The 21,945-nt window shown below is 38.9% G+C and overlaps 1 protein-coding gene across 13 annotated transcripts in view; it reads left to right on the top strand.

Moving 5' to 3' along the window:
* Positions 1-312: 312 nt before the first annotated feature.
* The window catches only part of STAU1 (staufen double-stranded RNA binding protein 1), a 31,536-nt gene continuing 9,903 nt past the window's right edge, over positions 313-21,945 (top strand). For 5 of the 13 annotated variants that reach the window (XM_068700548.1, XM_068700549.1, XM_068700543.1 and 2 more), the window contains exons 1-7: positions 314-471; positions 10,451-10,727; positions 10,940-11,064; positions 12,815-12,971; positions 14,385-14,523; positions 15,245-15,410; positions 20,751-20,849. In XM_068700548.1, the coding sequence (XP_068556649.1) occupies positions 10,535-10,727; positions 10,940-11,064; positions 12,815-12,971; positions 14,385-14,523; positions 15,245-15,410; positions 20,751-20,849 (879 nt within the window). In that variant the 5' untranslated portion in view covers positions 314-471; positions 10,451-10,534. Of the gene's footprint in view, positions 472-5,238; positions 5,321-7,641; positions 7,769-10,450; positions 10,728-10,939; positions 11,065-12,814; positions 12,972-14,384; positions 14,524-15,244; positions 15,411-20,750; positions 20,850-21,945 lie in introns of those variants that run through there. The other 8 variants (XM_068700555.1, XM_068700552.1, XM_068700554.1 and 5 more) reach the window with 6 other exon arrangements.

Here is a 21,945-nt window from a genome sequence, read left to right as displayed (position 1 = left end):
CCTTTCTTTAGGCTCCCCGTACCGGCGGGCAGCCCTGCAGCTAACGGGCCCGCCCCCGTCCCCGCCCCCTCAGGGCCGCTCCGGCCCGGCCGCCGAGGCGCGCAGAGCACGCCGGGACTTGTAGTCCCACCCCACTCCCTCCCTCCCCAAGGCCGCCCGCGGCTCCGCCGCCAGGCACGCCGGGCTTTGTAGTCCCCGAGCCGTAACCGCGTTGCCCGAAGCCTATTGGCGGAACCCTCGCGGGGAGGCGTCTCCGGAGGGGGGCTCGCCCTCCCCCGATTGGCTGCGCCCCTCTCCGTCCCGCGGGCGGCCGTGCCGTCACTTCCTCCCCGGCCGGAGCTGGCCCCGCTCATTCTCTTTAGTGTTTGCCCTGTGCCCGCCGCCTCCCGCCGCGCCCCCCGCCGCCGGCCCATGGACTGAGCCGCCCGCAGCCCGCGCCACAAGGCCGGGAGCCGCAGCCCAGGCCGCCAGGTGAGCGCCGCCCCCGCCCCCGGCGGCCCCGCGGGGGGCTCGGCCCGGCCTCGGCGCGGGGCTGGGCTCGGTGCCGGCGCCGAGGGGCTGCGGCCGGGGGCTGGGAGCCGCCCGCTGCAGGGGCCGGGGGGCGCTGAGGGGCCTGGGGGCGGCTGCGGAGCTGCAGGGGCCCGGGGTGTGCGCGTGTGCGTGTGTGTGCGTGCGTGTCTGTCTGTGTGTGTGTGTGTCTGTGTGTGTGTCTGTGTCTGTCTGTGTGTGTGTGTGTGCGTGTCTGTGTCTGTCTGTGTCTGTGTCTGTGTGTGCGGCACTCATAACAGAGCCGGCCGCCAGCCCCCCGCCTGCCCTGGGGCTGTTGGTGAAGGCCGCCCCGCCGCCCCGCCGTGCTTTGGCTTCTGGGTCCGTCAGCGCCTTGGGTCTCCCGGACGCCTCCCGGGGCTGCGGCCGCGGCTGTCGTGTGGAGAAGGGGGCTCGGCCGTGTCCGGGCATCCTCTGAGGCGTGCGGTTAGCTGGCCGCAGAGACGTTCCGGGGTCGGTGATTAACGGGGCGTCTGTCACAGCCCGGGGTGTGCTCAGAGCCCATGGGAGTATCTCTTACTCTGTGTTCTGTCCTCTGATGTTAGATCGGAATTGCCTTCCTTCCAAAGCTTCGTACAGGACCACAATTCCTTATTCTTGCTTTAAGCAGCCGTTCCTTCTTTCCTTGACAACTGCACAATGTTTACCGCTAATCACGTTTCCACCATCAGTACAAGTCAAAGCGTCGGGTATATCAGGGCAGAACTGAGGTGTTCACGGGCTGAAGCTAATCTGGGTAACATAACTGTAATTGTGTGGAGTCAGAGCAGGACTGAAAGCTGCCCTTTGTATTCCAGAGCTCACTGAAAAATTTGCAACTTTATTCTGAGGGCATATGAACTTTCAGAAAAAATGTTTTTAATTGCATTGTCTAGAGTCCTTGCCAGGGGGTTGATTGTTTTATTAGAGTTCCTGAAGATGCAGCTGGAACAGTGGATGAGATCTGTGCATTGATTACCATGTTAACCATAATTAGTGGCTGTGGTTTTTTGACCTGTTTGACTTCACAAGAAAATATACGTGTGTAATCAAATTCAGTGAGATACCTTTTGACAGTAGACGTGAAATATCTTTTGGCTAGAAGTGAGTGTCTAAGCATTTGTTTGGGATTGCCATTCCACTTTCTGCTTTATTCTTTCGAGTTATGACTGGGTTATGTGTACATCTGCTAGTTCGCTCTTTTCCTCCAAATTTTACTTTCAAATTGTAGCTTTTCATCACCTCTTCTCTAATTAATAATCTGTGTCTTAGCTCCTGAGCTGTTTTGCCTAATATTTAGTATTTTCTGTCCTTGAAGAATTTTCTTATCTGTGCTCAGAAAGAACATCATCCTTTTCCTCAATGAGTGCTGTCTTTGAGGTGTACCTTATCCTGCCCAAATGCTATCGAAGATTTGTCTAGGAAGCAGCATTGTTCAGTTAGTCGTTTACGTTTTGTGTAAATAGCCTTGAGTCTGTAAAACGTGTAGGTTTCTTTTATTTATTGGCAGTGCATGTTTATTTGAATTTCTTAGTTGTAAATAGTTAAGTATTGTTCTGAATACAGTTGCAGAAGTGAAATGCTGTAATGTTTTTGCTACATACTACAAAGCTACTGGTGATGTGGGGTTTTCAAATCTTTGTTAGGAAATGAGCCATCTCAACAAACCTGTGAGAACTTGTGGCAATTTGTTCTTCATGCTCCAGAATGAGTGTGCAACAAAAGAAAGAGGCTCAGCCACTGTATTGGAGCTGCTTAAAGTTCTTCTAAGAAAAGGGAGGAAGCCTTTCTAACCCTTGTTTTGGCTAGGTAATAAATAGGTAATGCACAGTGATCTCCCTCAGCCTGTGAACATCAGGTGAAGGTTTAGGTATGCTGGCCAGTTGGTCTATCTTGGTGATGTGGCCGAAACTTCTGATTTCTCGGGATTGGCCTCATCCATCCATATCGGCTCTATGGGGACCACTCCTGAGCAGCAGCTGAGCACTGCTGCGCTGCCTCGCTTTTACCCAAGTGAGAACTGGCTGATGTTGAGCGGTAATAGAGCTCCGGGCATGTAAAATGCAGGTAGCAAGGGGCTAGGTAGTAAGACTTGTGCTGTTCCGAAGTTCACTTACTTGTTTCAGTTGTGCCTAGGCCCCACCTCAGATCCTTGCATCCTGTTGCAGGGATAGGACTTGGCTTTTGGGTTCCACATCTGTGAAACGGGTAAACAAACATTCCTGCTTTGTGAACGGTTTGGTATTGATGAGGAAAACCTGAACATCTTTGCTGTCCAACTGCAGAGGCAGCAACTGTAAAGATGCAATACATTATTAAGCATCCAGTTTCAGAAAAAAAAAAAGTTTATTTTGAAAGCTCATTTCTGGTAGGTAAAACTTTCTTGAAGACATGATTTATAGTCGGTGATCTCAAGAAGTGCTTGAGAAGAAGAAATTGCAAGTCTGAGTCTTGATGATTTTATCAAGTATCTGTTCTGTTTCTCGTCCTACTCTGTTCCCATTCCACAACGAGCCCTCCCTCTCTGGTGCCAGTAGTTCATGAACAAATGCAAAGAATGTTTTAAAGGGATGCACATGCGAGTTTGTAGGAAGTAGCATAATGAGAATGTAGTCACTTCTGGTCCACCAAATGTGCACATCTGAGAGATCAGGACATGTTTCCTTATTCTGGTCCTGACCATCAAGAAAACAAATTTGTTTGAGAATCTGGTCTCTGTTGTGTTTTCAGCTGGCCTGTCAGCAATCAGAGCGAGTCCGTGGCAGAACCAGCCCCATTTTGCCAAACCTGCTGTTTATCTGCGGGGCTGATGCCCTTCAGTGATGAGAGAAGGAAGTGTTCCGTTGCGGTCAGATAGACAGAGGCATGTGCATAGTGCTGGGAATCCAGGGCTGAACAGGACTGGTACTCCATCCGTCTGCAGTGACAGTTATGCCAATCTCATACTAACTGAACGTTTATCAATCACAGTTTACCAACAGCTGAGTGACCTCTGTCACCCAACATGGTGCAGTACATTGCAATCGTTACCATCAGAAAGCTTTTTTTCAATGCACTTTCTTGATGCACGTCTCGTTCAGTCCCTGTAAGCACGGAGGACAGGTTGTCTTTTCCACCCAAAACCCTTTGACATGCTTGAGGACTGCTGATTGTTGGGCCCCCTTCAGCCATCTTCTCTTCAGCATATACAAGCCCAAACCCTTCAAGGTTTCTTTTACATGGTGTTTTTTTTCTTTTTTTTTTTTTTTCTGTAACTCTGTGTTTCTTGCTTTGCTTGCTTTTTTTTTTTTTTTTTTTTTTTTCTAATTGGTCCACAATGGGCTCGAAGCATGATACCCACACAGTACAGTTGCAGTGCTCTGTCTGAGGTCTCCCTAATACTGGGCACGGAGAACTCCTCCTGCTATTTCTCACTTTCTGGATCTCAGGATGACTTATTTTTTGAAAAGAGCCTGTCAGTTTTGGCTTGTCTTAGGTAATGCACTGTTATGTTGGTTGTGACTCCTTTCTCAGTTTGCTGGTGTCACTTGGTGGTTTTCCTGTCCTGTGTTTGATCAGCAGTGCCTGCCTAGAACTTTGCGTTCGTTCCTGCTGAGGTTGTGAGATTCATTTTGAGCCTTGTTTGACCACCAGGGATGGCAGGAGAGAATTCAGTTGTCTATACACAACTTGGTTTTGAACCTGCCTGGAATGTTATTCATTTCATTGTTTTCCAGATGCTTTAATAAGTTATACCTCCAGAAACACTTCAGAAGAGAAGTCAAACTAATAGGACTGCAATATTTCTGTCTCCCACCTTCAGTTTCCAGTTAAAAAAAAAAAAAAAAAAAAAGGTACAGGGTTTGACTTTTTCAGGCTTTTGTATCCCCCTGTGTTCTCAGGGACTGCTGATAACTGGTTACAGTTCTAGGATTTACTGTAAGACTTTGAAACAACTGAAGTAAATTCAAGACCGTGTTTATTTAACTCCTCTTCTAACCTTAACCAAGGTTGAGATCTTACCCAGTTTGTTGCTGGTAGCAATGTTGTCTGCCATCTGTGTGCAGTTGGCTTCAGTCATGGAAAAGGAAGATTAAATGCTTTGTGCTATATTTGTAAGCAAAATAAAATACATTGATTTCTATTTAGAACAGTCCGTGCAAGTGACAGGTTTCATATTTAGTACTGAAATGTTTTTATTCTAAAATATTTTTAGCTAGGTTGATTTTTAGACATCTGAGGGAATTCACCATTAGACCAGACGTGTGGCCAGAAGGTAACGCTGACAGCCACTTTCTGCAGTTAATAGCTGCTGAAGTTTCTCTGGCACCTTGGTTTTGGTGTTTTTTTAGTGAATTAAGGTCTAATTTTGGTAGCTGATCTTTAGGGCTATTAGACAATGAACTTCTGCAACACTGGAAGCCTTACTGCAGGAAAACAAACCACAAGTAATTCTTAGTCCTGCAAAGAGTGCTGAGAGATTCCACTCTTTGTGTAAGAAAGCTCATGTAAGTTTGAGGCAAGAGTGGTGAAAGACAACTGTGGGATCAGGTTGGAATTTCTGCTTGGGAAATCATAGCTGTGTTGAGCAGTCTGCCAGTAAGAATTTAATGGTCATACAAAATCCTGTCAACCAAAAGGATGAGGTAAAACTAATGCTGTGGTGAGACATTTACTACAGATCTTTTTGTAGCTTTAGGAAGTGAAATGCTAACTCTCTGTTTTTCCTTTTAGGCATTCTCCATCATAAATATCCTATTCAGAACTAAGCCCAAATCTTCACTGTCTGGATCTCGTAAAGGTACAGGAAACTTAGGTACAGGAAACTTACTTAAAGCATTGAAGTTTCTTACCTTTTATTTGCATTATATTGAAGAAACCACAAGTTGTGGTAAAAACTTGATTATCCTGTGAAGTGTCTGTTTGCTGTTTGACCCTCCAGTTTCTATCTGTAACACCTTTGGCAATTATGGTACAAAACAAAAAAAGCCCCCAAAAAACTTGATACTATTCTAGCATAGCACTGTCTCAATGGAATTTAAAATGTTAATGTCTGAATTAGCAAAAAGTAAATGTGGAAGGGTTGAGCAAGGTATGTGACTAGCAAGTTACTCTTGTATGGGTATGAGTAGTTCCTTCACCTATCTGTCTTTCAATCTCTGTTAGTCTGTAAGTTCCAGCAGTGCCTCCAGTATGGTATAGGGGTCTGTTAATTTGTAGCAGCATTCATCTTGAAAAGTTTGAAGTAGTTAACCCCTGGTTACATGGAAAAATCAGCTGAAATACTAGCAGCTTTTTGTTTATCCATCCACAGAGACAGCCTTTATAAATTGTTAGGCTCAACTTTCTAGATTATGGTGTGTTTTTCTTGAAGAGTTGTGAGTTTGTAAAGCCATTATAGGGTACAGAGCATATTACATTGAAAAAGCATTGTAAACCATTATCCGCAAACAACATATAATTGAACGTACAGTGAGGGGCAGTAGGTTCTTATGCTGTAGTGAAATATTTCATACAAATCAAAAACAGCATCGTAAGCTGCACAAATAGCTGAGAAATTACAGACAAAATCCTAGTTTGCGTTGTGAGAATGTTCTTGTCAAACAGTAGCAAACAGTTACTTGTCAAAGTACTAGATAAATCTTTTTAAAAAGAAATCAGAATTGCTGTTTGTATAGACAAACTTGTAACATGATTGTGTAAATTACCACCTAGTGTCTAAAATTGTCAGAAGTTTATGAAGTGGGATTTTAACAATCCATAAGATGTTTTAACTGCCTCGTGATGAGGGTGAATTTATGAAGCAATAGTTTGGTTCTGCCAAAATTCTATCTAATGAGCTCTGAAATAGTTCTGAATTGGTGATAACTTGCTGGATGTAAATTCAACTTCTGATCAGGATATAAAAACATGACGATGGTGTAGGGGTGACTGAAGAAGAAACGTGTCCGTAGAATCATGATGTGATGATGATGTACCAATTGTTGTAGAAACATTCACTTAATACAGATAAGTTAAGAATGACACATCAATTGGAAGCAGTTTTATTGTCATTTGCAATTTAGCTGTCTCTCTGATAGTAAATTTCTGTTCAGCTGTGGAAAAAGAGTGGCATGCCCAGCTATCCAGCTAATTGAATGTCATGGGGATAAACCCTGAACTCTGGTGTGCTCTACAGGTTTCAGATTGCTGTTCCAAGTAAAGAGTTAGATTTTCTGATTCCTTAAAATTGCTTTGCTGTTAGGCATTGTTTCCTTCCTTCACCTATAGAAACAGTCATGGCAAGGAGTGCTCACATGATACTGCTGGGTACAATTTTTTCTTCCTTGTTAAATGAATAGTTCCAGAGGCCAAGTATTTGTACAGTAATTTTGGTCATCAAATCATGGTTACGCTTGTGATTGCAAAGCATTTGGCAAAGAAGGGCAGGTGGGACTGCTGCCATCTTATGGGTGCATAAGGTGAGCTGTGCTTAAACTTATGGTACTTGACTTCTTGCGAGGTTGGAATCCTTTTGGATTCCCAGAAGGTTAGATGTGAAGGCTGAACTCTTCCAGCTTCTTGACTTGAAAGGCTGGAAGGGGGTGTGTGGTGAATTCCACCAAGGTGTGCTTCAAAGGCTTTCCTAGACCCTCAACAGTCCATTTAAATGTTAAGAGCAGCCAGATTATCAAAGCAGCTGGGCAATTGGTTTCCATGCTGAGAATAAGCATGTTGGACGCTATGGATGTGTCTGCAGTGATTTTCTTTTTGCCTGGTTTTGGAATGTGAACAGCTGAAGTCTATTCACAATTGGGTGGGTTTCCAAAACTTTACTGTTTCAAGTGCTAGGATGTGAGTTCAAGTCTCCATAGATTTTGCGAGTAACAGCTTAATTTTCTGTCCTTAATGTTATTCTCACCAGAGCTGTTTGAAGAAAAGCTTTTTCAGACTGAACTCTGATGATTATAACTCTTGATGGAGTGACATCGGAGTAGAAAACAGTCTGAGAAGTCCTCGGCTAAGGTTCTCTAGTATTCTGCAGTAAATATAGAAAGTGAACTAATAATATCCTTGACAGGGACTTTCTTGGAATACAAAAAATAGGGATCAGTATAACGATTTGACTAGTATCATGGGAGTAAAAGAGGATGAAGGCAAGAATAATACATAAGTCAACTTAAAATACTTTGTTACTAATGTTTTAAAAGCTGAAGCACTCTTCACATTGAGTAATGTTGGATTTTGTTCTGAAGCCCTTATTGACATCCTTGAAACAGTTGCTGTGAGTAGACATAGGTGGCTATAAAATGTCTTGGTTGTTCTGGAGATATACAGATAAAGTTCAGTTTGTACTCTGCAGTAGTAGTAGTAGCCTCCACTGTGTCCAGGAGGCTGGCTTCTAGCAGAATGGTGATGTAAAGTATCCCGTACTGAACTGGTTTTGGAATGAGGAGTTATGGTTTTATCTAATTTTTAACCACTATCTAGGGCTCATAGAATTGCTGTATGGAACTACAGAGTGAGTTTTGAGAAAAGGAAATATAAGGGGTGGGTTTTTTAGTACACCTCAAAAATACTGGAAAATTGAATACAATATACAGAGAAACTGTATATACCAACTGTAATGGTGACAATGAAAGTTGAAATGCAAGTTGTAAATAGAAAGTACTCAAAAAGAGTAAAATGGCTGTTGATTTTAAATATCTAGTGATGCTCTGCTTGAATTCAGGAGACCTTTGCAGATTTCTAGCCAGGAATGGATTTGATGAGATGCTTCTTCAGTGGAGCTTTGCTACTGAAGTTATACTATCCTTCTCTGCACTGTATGACAGTTAACTAGCAAACCACCTTAATGTACGTATCTTGGTGTTGAATTTCCATGTTCCCTATAACCAGATGATTTGCAAATAAGGGCAGAATAGTGCCTTTAAAAATGAAGCATTTCTAGGCTGAGTTCTCTTTGAATAATTTCAGACTTCCACTCCAGCATGATCTGAAAGGTCCTAACATTACTGACTTCAAAACCAAAAGTTTGGTGTCCTCTTCTCAAAATGTGTGGATTACAAAGTGTTGAACTTGATTGCCTTTGATGGGCTTTGAACTTCAGTAGGAAAAGAGAATTGGCTTCTTTTTTTATTGCACTACAAGACTACGTATTCTTTTCTTGGTAATTATTGTCATGTCATATATCTGAAAAACTTCAGTGTTTCTAGTAATGCTCCTGGGAATGAAACTTGGCTATTGCAAAATTATTATCCTGGAGCCTTAGTCTACATACTTTTCATCTTTCTCTTTGAGCTTTTTGGAGCTCCTTCAGACAGGAGTCCCTAATACCCATTCTACAGTTACAATGCACCTAATGCACAACTTTTGCAAATTTAATAATCAAATATAAAATTTGCTTTGCCTGTAATCAACATATAGATCTGGTGAACTAATGAGCTCTTCTGAACTAATTTCCCTCTCTAGTGAAAAACAAAGCTATCCAACCAGTAGTATGGTAAGCCTGATGTGTTTATGATAGTTCTTCAAAGTCAAAATATTCCAGATAGTAGATGCGTGTGTGTGTTGTTTTCCAGTAGCTTTTTTCCTCTTACCAAATAAAATCTTTGTATCCATGAGTGTGTTACCCTAAGTTCTCCTCTTGGAACTGTTCTGTCACTAGCTAGCTAAAAGTTTCGCTCTGACTCATTGCCACTCCTCTTGCATTTGGAAGTCCATTCACAGGTTCAGAATTTGAAGCTTACAGAGCACTTGTGGAGTTGTGTTGCCACTAATAGCTCCCTGGTGGTATCTGGAGTGATGATTTCACTTGCACCCTTCATCTATAAATGAGGATAGAAAAAGGCTTTGGTGCCCTAATAATTCAATGGCAGGACCAATGAGTGCATATGTGTGTGTGTGTGTTTCTGTGTAAAACCTGTTTACTTGGATGTAAAATTTACTTTGAACAAACAGACTGATATGTGGATAGTAAGCGGATATGGACAGCTGAGCTCTGGCAGCAATGATATCCTTCAAACTGGCAACCTGTTGGTGTATATTTAGGTTTAACTGTCTGAGCATGAAGATAATGTTGCATCCATGTGTAAGAAAAATCTCACACTAATTTGTCGGTGGAGGAAGGACCTATCACAATACTTCACCATGCCTGCTGCCTGTTCATTGCTTGGAGGTGTTTTTTCTTAAATTAACATTGTTGCCTACGAACACTTTCAACCCTTGTTTACAGGACTGTAAGGCCCAATAACTCCCAGCTGATGGCCTGAAGTATCACTGACACACCTTATGACTCAAGTAGATGTACCCTTCAAAATGCATGTCACTTAAAAAGTTTATAAACTCTTATACCTTCTTTTTCCTTCAGTAGTGATTTTGTCACTCTCTGCTAGACGCCAGTTGTGTTCTCCTCCTAAATGGTTAGATGTTCTCTTTAGTGAGCCTGGAGGGGGGAAAAAGTGATTACAATAGGGTGCATGCTCTAAAGAATTGCTCTGTAAATAATACATTTGTTGCTTGCCTTTCCAAGTTAAGAACCTGAAATGGTAAAATGCATGAAGTGTAATCTGTTCAGGAAGGTTGCTCCACAGCTAGTGTGTAAGCAGTGACTATCAGTTTAAGTAACAGGATTGCTTTGTAAGTTGAATCAGTGACAGAGCAGACAGGTTGTTCATCTTAACTGAGCAAGCATAATTAAGGCTTTTATGCTACTCTTTCACAAACTAAAACAATATGGAACTGAAATGACAGAGCTTAGAGATTGAAATGTGCTATTAAAACTGTATGTCTAAGTGACTCACTGCATAGAAAATGGAAACAATGCCTGCTTAATTGAATGCTTTTTCCCCTTTTCCCTTTTTTTTTTTTTTTTTTTTTACTAATTGAGAAATAATTTTTAATAGATTGTTACTTAAAGACTGCTAAACATTCAATATAATCTTTTTTTTTCATCTTTACATTTTAGGTCAGCAATTTGGTTCCATCATACTGAGTTTGCCTGCATTCAAAGCTGTTTACCTACAGTAATTTTCTCTGGTTGGAAGTGAACATGTCTCAAGTTCAAATTCAGAATCCTTCTACTGCCCTTGCAGGGAGCCAAATATTGAATAAGAACCCATCTCTTTCACAACCATTGAGTATTCCTTCTACTACTAGTTCTTTGCCCTCTGAAAATGCAGGTAGACCTATCCAAAATTCTGCTTTACCCTCTGCATCTGTTACATCCACCAATGCAGCTGCAGGTAAGATTGAGTGTCTGTTAATAAATGTATGTATTCTAGATGTCTTGGGCCTATGAATATTTTAAAAGTAGTATTCATCCAGCTATAGTAGCTTGTAATGTGAACTCTGTATTGCAGACATCTAGATGTTAGGACAATGTGGGATTTTTAGTTAAAATGGTAGTAGAGTTCATTGCTACCTGTTCATTTATCTGTTTTCTGTAATCTTTCAGCTCCTTCTAACATGGCAAACCCCAAAGAGAAAACCCCGATGTGTCTTGTGAATGAGTTAGCCCGTTTCAACAAGATTCAGCCTGAATATAAACTTCTGAGTGAGCAAGGTCCAGCTCATTCTAAGGTAAATATTCGTATAAGTTTATTGTTTCTATTGTTCAAGATCTTTCACATTTTTAGTGGAAAGGCAAAGTACGTGCTTTTGGTGCAAGATAATACAGACTAACAGAGAGGAATGGGAAACTCATCAAAATGCCAGTGATAAGGGAGTGTGAAGCTGTAATTTGTGCTAAAAGGTTGGTTTCCCGAAGTATATTACGGCTAAACTTACCTCTTACCTAAAACCACTTAGTTTTTTGAAGAGTTATTTGATGGCTCCATTATGAGGTGCTTGGGTTTGGTTTCCGTTTAGTCAAGTAAGGTTTGCCCTTTGCAGCTTTTGCTCAGGAATTTTGTATTAAGTATGAGCTTTCATGATCTGTTTCTGGTATGAAGTTAAACTTGTGTTCTGCATCTTACCTTCAAATTTTCTGTGTTCTTCCTGTGGTGCATTTTAATATTTGGAGGTAAATCCCACAATTTTTAAAAGATCAAAATAGTTTCTTAGTCTAAATTATCCTTTGAGTTGCAGGAGGTTTTATGGCAACTAGTTTTCTGTAGGAAAAATACTATATAATGAGTTATAGGGCTTTTGTGTCTATGTAGTTATGTAATTTAGCAAACAGATCTTTAGTCCTTCATGATGGGAATTATCAAAATGCCTAAGATAAACGACCATGTGTTGTTCATCACATAACATTGTGTATCTCTTACAGTTTGCTAAAACCTCAGTAATATATAATTTGTGTAGTGTTCTGTTTGTGTGTAGAAAGAGAACTTCTCAGGAATATGGCAAATATACAAACTATTTGTGTAACTTCAAATAATACTGAAAATGTGATCTTTAGCGTTATTTACATTTTTAATACTCATTAGATGTCTCTGTTGTATGAGTACTGAGGTCAAGGCATATAAGGAAAAACAACATGGGATATCCTAATCTGACATCCTCTCCTTAAAGTGTTTCCTGGAATAGTGTGAGTGTTGTATGTTAGAGGAATTGGCTTCAAAATGAATAATACTAAGAACTAAAATCTTTTATCCATAATATGTGTAATGGCAGCTTCAATGTGCAAAGCTGGCAAGGTCTGCATTTACAAAAGGTATTGGAATAATAATCAGAGCATCTGTTCACTTGCATTTTCATTCTGGTTGAAATTAAACTTCATTTAATTACCAGGGAGACTAGCTTTCTGTTGTCTGATTAATTTGTGAAAATTTAGGGCAATATATATCCTTCCTTATCCCACATACTTAAAAAGAAGCGCCACAGAGCTTTGCTCTATAATCAGATAGGCTTGCACTAACGTGGGGGCATGTAGGAGGTTTTATGGTGCAGTGTGAGCTTACCTTTCTTCAAACTACTGGAAAATATAGTTTAAAAATGTGTTAAAGCAACAAGCTGTTATGGAATTACAATCTGATTTTCAAGGCAGCTGTTCAGAGTAATGTTGGCATACCAGCTATCCATGCAGTGGTCACCTCTGTGCACATTGCCTCTTCTCTTCTATAGCCTATATGATCTCCTGCAATATGCAGGATAGTGCTGGCTACAATTTTTGTGAAATTCATAGTTGACTAATCAGGAATATCCTGTAGATGTCCCAAGTGTTTAAAATCTGGAGTTGGCATAGTAGTTAAGAAAAGTGTTGGTTACTATCTTTTTGACTTCTGCATCACTAACAACTCACTGTTCCATGACATGCCCTAATAAATGATGTGAGTTCTGAACCCACTTGTAATAAAAAGTTTGTTTTCTATTTCTCTATTTTGAGGTGTTTACAGTGCAGCTGACCCTTGGGGACCAGCACTGGGAAGCTGAAGGAACTAGTATTAAAAAAGCGCAACATGCGGCAGCTGCCAAAGCATTGGAAGGGACAAAATTCCCTAAACCTACAGCTCGTCCATCTCGTAGCGAAGGCAAGAATCCAGGTATATACCTCAACGAGATGATTTGAAAAAACAACACAAAAAGCACGTATGCAATACACCTTTCTTTTGGCATGTATGTTAAAGTTTCATAAGGATGAATAAAAATCGTGATACTTAAATTATCTTTCGCTTATTTAAAAATAACAATACCTGGGTTTTGTAGAAAGTCATCTGGTGTTAATCTTTGATCATAATTTTTTGCAGAGGCAGATGAATATGTTCAGTGATTCTTACAGAATAATTCAGAATTTTTACAATAAAGATTTCATTGGAAATTTAGGTTAAAAAAAACAAAAACAAATTTGTGTTGAGCAATAGGATCCGAACGTTGGAAGGTGCATCATTGCGCTTCTTTAAAGAGAAGTAGACGTTGAATTGTATAATAGCATTTAAGTTGTGGTTATTTTTAGACAACTTCTTAGTTTACTAAGATTGCTGTTAGGATATATTTAAAATGTAAAATTAAGTATAAAGTAGCTTCATGTCTCAGCTGCACATGCGACAGTTTTGCATGTTCCCTTTGTCACCTGAATTGAGAGCTATTAGGATACCATTATTTTACTCAGCAAAGGGTAAAACCTATCTTTAATACCAATTGTATTCTAATATTACTTGAATTTGTTCTTTAGAAACATTTTGTACAGTGAACAGGGGAAATAGAAACTAGCAATTACGTATTTTTTTCCTGTGAATATGCTCCATAATTTCACTTTATTTTGGCAATTGCCTTTTATCAAAACACTGTTGTACTAGAGTACACGCTGGTTTTTGAGCCAGTGAGGCTTGTGATAGAAAAAAATGACCATATATGTGACTGACCTTTATCAAATGAGAATAGTCAGTGAGTCAATTTCTCATCCACGTGAAGTCTGCATTGAGAAAAATGTTTAGAGTCGTCAGCAGCAATATACCTCCCTTGTCATAAGGCAAACTGCAATTTGAAAGTGAAGTCATAAAGATCCCTTTTAGTCATTGAGTACAAAGAGAAACATTTGATCATTATCAGTAAACAACAGAAGCAGAAGATATATGTAGCGTCTGTTAATTTAAAAGGATTTTTTTAAGAAAAATACATTTGTTCTGCACACCACGTTGTTAAATGCACTGTAAAAATAAATAAATCAGTACCTTTACAAAGGTTTACCAGAAAAATAGTTCCAAACATACTATTAAAAAAGTTACACCTTTGTGACAAATCCTCTTACAACATTGTTTTAGGCTGCCAGCTTAATATGCATCTCACACACTTAATTTCTTCGTGTTCATTGGTATTCATATTCAGAACTCGTTTATTTAAGAGTATTGCACTTGGCAAAATGTAGCCTCCTTTTTCTGTGTTTGGAGACAGGATGAGAGTTTATAGTGCTTCAGTCTCTTGTGACAGCCAGACGCTTTATGTTCCTTTTCATCTAGACAGCGTAACCCCCACAGTGGAGTTGAATGCACTTTGCATGAAGCTGGGAAAGAAACCTATGTACAAACCTATTGATCCTTATACGGGGATGAGGTCCACTTACAACTATACTATGAGAGGTGGTACTTATCCTCCACGGTACGTATTGTTTAATGGTTTGGTTTTACAGTCCCAAATCTTTGAATCACTTTCATTTTTGTTGCTATCTTCTAAAAACTACCAAAAATGCAACGTCCCTTAAGCGGATATTCAGCTTGACATACAGCTAGTTTATGAGGCATAAGGTTTTGATAAGTACATCCCATGCATAACTGCAAATTTTTTAAATGGTTCTTTTGGGGGAAGAGGAAGGAGAAATTGAACCCAATGATGAAGTGTTTTGAAGGGCACTTCAAAACCTGGAAAAAAGCTGGGTATATCCAGCTTCCTGAAGTGAACAACTAAATATTTCTTTTGTTTCCTTTCTGTGTAAAAACAAAAAGTGAGGAAAACAGCTTGATCCTTTTTCTAAAACCGACTATTTAAATTGCAGCTTCAGTTTAAACAAAGTTATGAGCATTGGAATCAAGAATTCCAAACTTGCTGGACTGCCAAGTTTGTCAAAGCATATATTGTCTTTCACTGTTCCAGTTGGTTAGAAATGTTTTCATATTTTAAAAACAAGAAATGCTGATACGCTGTTTCAGAGAGATTTCCTTAAGATCTTTTAGACTTTGAAAATCTGGCTTTTTAATACTACTGCTTCATGCTGAGTGGTGTTTCCTGATACCCAAGAGCTTCACCAATGCATATCTTATGTTTCTGATAGTTTACTTTTGCAAGCAAAATTGTTTACTTATTTAAATCTCTCTCTTTGTAGGTACTTTTACCCATTTCCTGTTGGGCCTTTACTGTATCAAGTTGAGCTTTCAATTGGAGGGCAGCAGTTTCATGGGAAAGGAAGAACAAGACAAGCTGCTAAGCATGATGCAGCTGCTAAAGCACTGAAAGTTCTGCAAAATGAGCCCTTGCCTGAGAAACCAGAGGTGGGAATTAATCTGAGTGTTCTAAGCATAAATTGCTAAGATAAACTGAGATATTGTTGTAGATTTTATTTTTTTTCCAAATTGAGAGGAAAATGATAGTTGCGAAATTTAATTCCATGTAGTAGTGTTGATCTACTTGTGTCACTAGAAACAATTTAAATAATTTCTGTGGAACTAGAATTTTCCCAAATGAAGTTATATTAATTCTTTTGCTGTCGTATTTTTCCACAGCAATGCTATAGACCTCTGTCAGATATGAGCACTGGAAACATAGATAGGAACTAATGTCTTATCGGGTACAGATAATATGCAAACTTCTGAAGTGTCTAAACAGGGTACTTACATTCCAGCACAGGCAGAGATCTGGGTTTGCTTCCTGGGCAAAATTCCCATGTGATCTTGGAAAGAACAGCAGGGCAGAAAGTTCATGGAAGTAGTAAACTCATGCACACTTTTCTTTATATGAATAATATAGAAATGTGAATGATAAGAAGCAAACTTATATCCCTCCATATGTTTATGGCTGCCCAGCATTTCCCATTCCAAAGACCCTTGGTTTTTATTTTATTTTTATTTTATTTATTTATTTTTAAGTTGCTTAGGCAGGAAGTCTCATTGTATATACACATGAGCTCCCGGGGTTGAGTTGACTGCATGCACCCTCTTTATATGTGCTGACTGACTACTCCGACTACAGATTCCTACAAAGTGTGTATTTAGTCTTGCCTGAGTTACAAGGCTTTGGTTTTGAAGCCAGGGAGTGGAGGCTAGGACTAATAACTTAAAGTCTGGGGAGTGTAAGAACTGTTAGATACGTAGTATGACTATGTGCTGAAAAAGAAGGAAAACAAAGAATTTGGCAAAAGGTTAAAAAAAAAAAAAAAAAAAAAAAAAAAAGAACTACCAGGAATGATAGAGCAAGAGAACTGAGGAAACGTGTGGTGAAGCAAATGGACATTGAATTAAAAATTAGTGTTAGAGAGAGCATTGCCCAGATAATTAGTGAAAAATACCGTGTTTGATAGTTCAGGGAAGAGGCCTAGGAGGCACTGATGATAGTGTTTAAGGTAACAGAGTTCTAGAAGAATGTAAATTAGTGAATAATGGAGGCTACTAACAAGGGAGTCAAGGAATTACAAAAGCTTGTAATCAGAGAAGACAGTGACTGTGGGAACAGAAGCTGACAGTCAAAATTAGTTTTGCACTGAAATCAAAAATGGTAATAGAGTGTGGTCAGGGACAAGTAGGAGGTCTTCAAGCAGAAGAGATCAAATGGGGGGGGGGGAATATTTCCTTTCAATGCAGGGAAGCCCTAAATTTCTGACTATTGTCATTCTATGTCACTGATGCATGATAGCCTCTTTTTGTGTTCAGCGTCCTGAAAGATTGTCTTACTGTCATCAGCTGGTTTTCCACCTTAACTAGTGGAAGTTTATGTACTGGACCCAAGGAGTCCAACTCTACAGAAAATTATAGGGTCGCACATAACTGAGTTCTGTTCACTTCATAAATGCCTGTGTGCAAGTGACTTTTTGAATATTTGTAGAGTTGCATTTAAAGTTGAGTAATGTGAGGTCATCAGAGCAAATGCTGTAATTGTCTTTATGTGACTGTGTATTCTTTTCTATAGGATATCTCATTCATTGTAAACGCTGTGAATCAAGAGGTTAGGAAACTAAACCTAGAGGGTATCTCTTCTTTTTATTATTTTTAAGGACATGACAAGGGAAATGCTGTTGTCAGCAATGCAAGAGATTACAAGAAGGGAGAACTGTTTTGTGAATAAGCCAGTTGCAACCTCCCTTCTGTTTTGGCCCCTCTATACATATGCTGGACAGGTCACTTTAGGTGAACTTTCACAAGAAACATGTATTGTCATTTTCTTAATTTATGCTTGACTTGTCTATAAAGTGAACAGTGAGAAATAGAGCTATGCATAGGGAGAGCAATCCTTTGAACACAGAGTGCTGGATTATAGCAAACACTCCAATCAGGTCTTAATTTCATATGTGGTGCTCAAACACTAGATTCATTAATATTTATGGTTCTGAACTATTGTGGTTTTAGGAGTATCTGAGGGAATTACTATCTTTGCAATAGCTTTTTGCACTAGACAAGATGAAGATAAAATAAGGAAGATTTTGGCACTAAGTGAGCACTCTTAGTTTATGCATTCAGTGAGGCAAGGTCCTTGAGGGATATGACAGTGTACAATATAAGAGATTCTGCTATAACGTGTATACAATAGAGACAAATCGAGATTTCACAAGCTGATGTAATCCTGATACTTCCTATCATTTGATGTTGCCAGTAATTTTCCTTTTAAACACACTTTTGCATATTCCATTAGCGTGTGCATGTATAAATAAATTGTACAATCTTGAACTCTTGTACTTTTAGCCAGAAAATAATCAATGCTTAAGAAGAAATCATTGAATAAAATGACTATCCTTTAAGGGTAAGAATAGCCTTTTCCCATACCTTCTTAGCACAAATCTGGAAGCAAGTGGCAGGAAAAAAAATTAATAACATTTGCTCTCAACTATACAAATTCCTGTCTGAGCAACTGATCTAATTTTAAGTCATTTCTACTTTGAGCTGGAGGCTGTAGTAGGAAACCTCCAAAGGACCGTTCCACCCTAAATTAGGTGTATGATTGAAGTTAAGACACGCTGCAAGGAGGCAGTACAAGGTTATTTGTGTATTCAAAGACAGAGATAATAAAGCACAGATTTAAAGCTTAGAAAGCAATGGTTTCTAGCACAATGCGTAGACAGAACTCTTTGCATGAAAACAGCAAAACCAGAATTGCTTCTATGTTCTTTTTCCCTAATTTATCTGTTAAATATCAGCTGCACTTTATACCCCTTGACGTGGAAGAAAATAGACAGATAGCTATGTTGAAAGCAATGTGGTTCTCATCAGCAATTCTGCTGGTTTTCATAACTTGCTTATATGCAGTCTTTGAGGAATTCCTTGTTGAAAGACTTCCTAGAAAAGGGGAGACCCCTCATAAATGTGTACATTGCTTTTACAATTTATCCAGGAGTTTTTAACGTATCGCTTTTGTTTCTTTGTGTGACTTTTCATTTGATAGAGATGGATTGAACAATTTGATGAAACCTAAGTGTAGTAAATGCTTGTTTGTGGTCTCATTCTGATTTAGAGGCATAGATTCCTTGGAGAGGAATGCACACGTGCAAACTACTTTAAAAGCAGACTTTATAGATTATCTGCCTTGAGGTATGCAGCAAGGGGGGAGGATGTGGTTATCTTTGATTTATAAAATAAACTGGTCTAGGACTCAAATAGAGACAAAATAGTAGAATAGTTATAGTCTGATAATATTTTGTAATTAATTACTTTTTTTAGTATAAACATTGAAAAAAAGTACCTAATTTACCCATTTTGAATAAAAACATAGGGGAAAAAAGTACCTGTGTTTTAAACCATATGAACAGACCTGGAATGATATGTCAAGAATATACACCATAATGGAGTAGGTAATTGCATACTATTTATGTTATTTTGAAAGGATTTTAAACACAAAAAGTCTAAGCCAATATAGAGAAGGCCTGCCCTGTCATCTTAAAAAGGAAAATTGTGGGAATGTGAGAAGCTGGAATATATCTGAAATTACAAGGATGGGGAAAAAATATTTGTAAATACAGTGATCGTGCTAATATGTTGACAGTAAAGTTAAAGACAGTAAAGATCATTCCTATAGGTGCTGGCAGTAAACTTGCTGTAAAACTTAGCCCATAATAAAATAAGCCCTTTTTCCTGGAATATGGAATAATGGAATAATATGGAATAATGGAATAATCCTTTTCCTGGAATATGATGCTGTTCTTTTTCAACCTACCACCTGTATTTGAAATTGGTTTTAGAATATGGTGATGAATATTTTGACTTCTAGCTTCAGTCTTAATTTTGACAAATTTTACCTGCATTGTGCCTCCTGCTGAGATGTAGTGTGGGGTTCCTGTAGTGTAGGTATTGTCTCAACATTTCTTGTGCGCTGTGGTGCTCTTCACTCCTTTGGGAGTGGTGCCATCATGTGGTCTTGGTTTTTGCAGACCTGAAGGTTGCTCTATGTACACATCTGGCTCAGAGGTCGAAGACTGGATGTAGTAGTGTTAGCAGAAGCATCAGATGTTATTTTTGTAAGAAAGGATGTTGGGGTGTATGTGTTCTGAAACGTTGTGACTCAGACCTGAAATATGTGGTCAGTCCATAAGAACAGTGTAAAAATCTGATGGGACAGTGTAAAAATCTGATGGGAAGGCGTGAAAACCACAGATTAATTTTACCCATATTTTGTTCTGAGCTTGGAAGAGGCTGCTTTGAGTAGTGGAAACCAAATGTCCTTCATGTTCTGATCTAACTTGCTAGTAACAGAGATTGGGGATGCTTGCTATCAAAACTAGCTTTAATCAGTAAGAACTCTAGCATATTTCTGCTGCTCCAATAAAATATTTAAATAATTTTTGTTACCTGGTTGTGTAACCAGTTTTATGGTGTAATATAATTGGTGTAATTGTTGCTATTCATCTTTATCATAATCTTTCCTATATCACTGCTGGACACTTAGTCTTAAAATTTCTCTGTTGCTGTTACCATGCCTCTTAGTTCATGTTGATACCAACATCAGTGAAGACATTTTTGGAATCACAATCAAAATTTTACCTGGAGATACGTAGAAGTGCCTGTAGGTAAGCTCCACCTGGCACTGCTGTCCTTCTAGCAGGTGTAAGATGTCAGAAATATACACTATTTGATTTAAGGCAAGTTCCTGATAGCATGTTTTTCAAATGGTGAGAAAAATCCGTAGATGAAGAACTTACAGGGAGCATGTTGAAAGACAGGACTATGCCAGGGTCTAATAATCCATCCTTTATCAACATTGGTCCCATTCTCAGAATCTTTATTTTTCCTGCCCTTTCTCTTATCTGTTACTGTCTTAGTGCTTTTGGTACAAATGTCCAATCAGCATATGAAACTGTATTTCATAAAGGTACTTCCATGTGGAAAGCAGTTCATTCAACACTTCAGTTTGTTTTTCTATAAATAGATTTTAAACCCATTGGACCTTATTCTATTTGTTTTTTCCTTTGATGAGCACATGAAAATATGGAGGTTTGTTAGCTTTTACACATACACCTTAAATGAGCTTCCTAAATTTTAGTTCTGTAGTATGTGTGCTGCACTTATACACATTCACGTAAAATGGCAGTAAAAGTTAAACTACTTACAAATTTGAGAATTCAGTAAACTGGTTGGATGAATAAAATTCAATTTAATAGGATCATTATTTTAAATAGAGTATGCTTCTTTTAGGTTAACGGAAAAGAACCAGATGATGAAAATCTCAATAAATCTGAAATAAGCCAAGTTTTTGAGATTGCACTTAAAAGGAACTTGCCTGTGAATTTTGAGGTATGTTTATTTTACAAGCTTTAGATTTGTTTTTATTAGAATATTAAGGGTACACATTAAGTAGAGTCTTTCTAAATAATCCAAACAACTGACTTTTAACATGCCTTGTTAGTTGTGAATACACATTTACCTTTGACAGTCACTCTGATTGTCTCAGAATTTACATGGTTAAGTAAAGAAAGAAAGAAATCCACCTGTTCACAGATTCATGCACTAAAATCATAGCGTGAGTGAACAACTATGCTGTGGTTATCTGTGCAATCTTTTCCAAGTTATTTTGAAACAACAGTATTATAGTAAATAAACATAACACAAACCTACATTACAGATTAGAACATTGAGGTGTGAAGTCCAGGCAGAAAAGTCTCACTCTAAAAGAAATTATTTATGGAAGTATTTGCTTACTTAAGCACTGATGTGGACTACCCGCAAGTTGCAGAATCTCATAGACAGGTTTCTTTTCTTGCCATGAGTTGACCTCATGTGCATCTTACTTTCCTTTCCCTTTGGCCTGGCTGCTTGCTGCCTCTTTGCCCCTCTTTGATCATTTTAGTTACCTTAAATCAATAGCTTCCATAGGACCATCTTTGTTGCATTAAAATATTAATGTATCATGTTGCCTTCTTGAGCTGGCAGAGTAACACTTCAGTCAACTACATGAATGATTACAGTAATAAAATGCAATCGTGTGTAATTAAATTGCTTTTAAAACTGTTTCATGAATTTTTATACAAATATTACAATTATAACAGATTGGCATAAGCATCACTGGTAAAAATATACTGTCACACAAAGCCAGTTGTGGGTGGAAGTTCTTAATTCAGTTTCAATTCTTGACTCTGAATATTTTGAAGTTACGATTTGTTATGAATGGAGTTAAGACTAAATCTGTAGCAAGTAGCTGACCCTTAGATGTCTTCAGAATTCTTGATTTCTAAACTAAATTGCTGGATCCCAAATAATTGCTTTCTCAGTAATGTTCTATTGCTGTAACACGATGTATTTAGTGAGGTGAATTTATGTGTGGAAGTACATGTTGATGAAATAGAGCAATCATTTTTATATTGGAGGAGTAATTCAATAAATAAGATGGGTT

The sequence above is a fragment of the Anas acuta genome, chromosome 16 (genome assembly GCF_963932015.1).
Source record: "Anas acuta chromosome 16, bAnaAcu1.1, whole genome shotgun sequence".
NCBI lineage: Eukaryota > Metazoa > Chordata > Aves > Anseriformes > Anatidae > Anas > Anas acuta.
The sequence above is the reverse complement of the archived record's forward strand: the minus strand, read 5'-3'. Positions and strand labels throughout refer to the sequence as shown.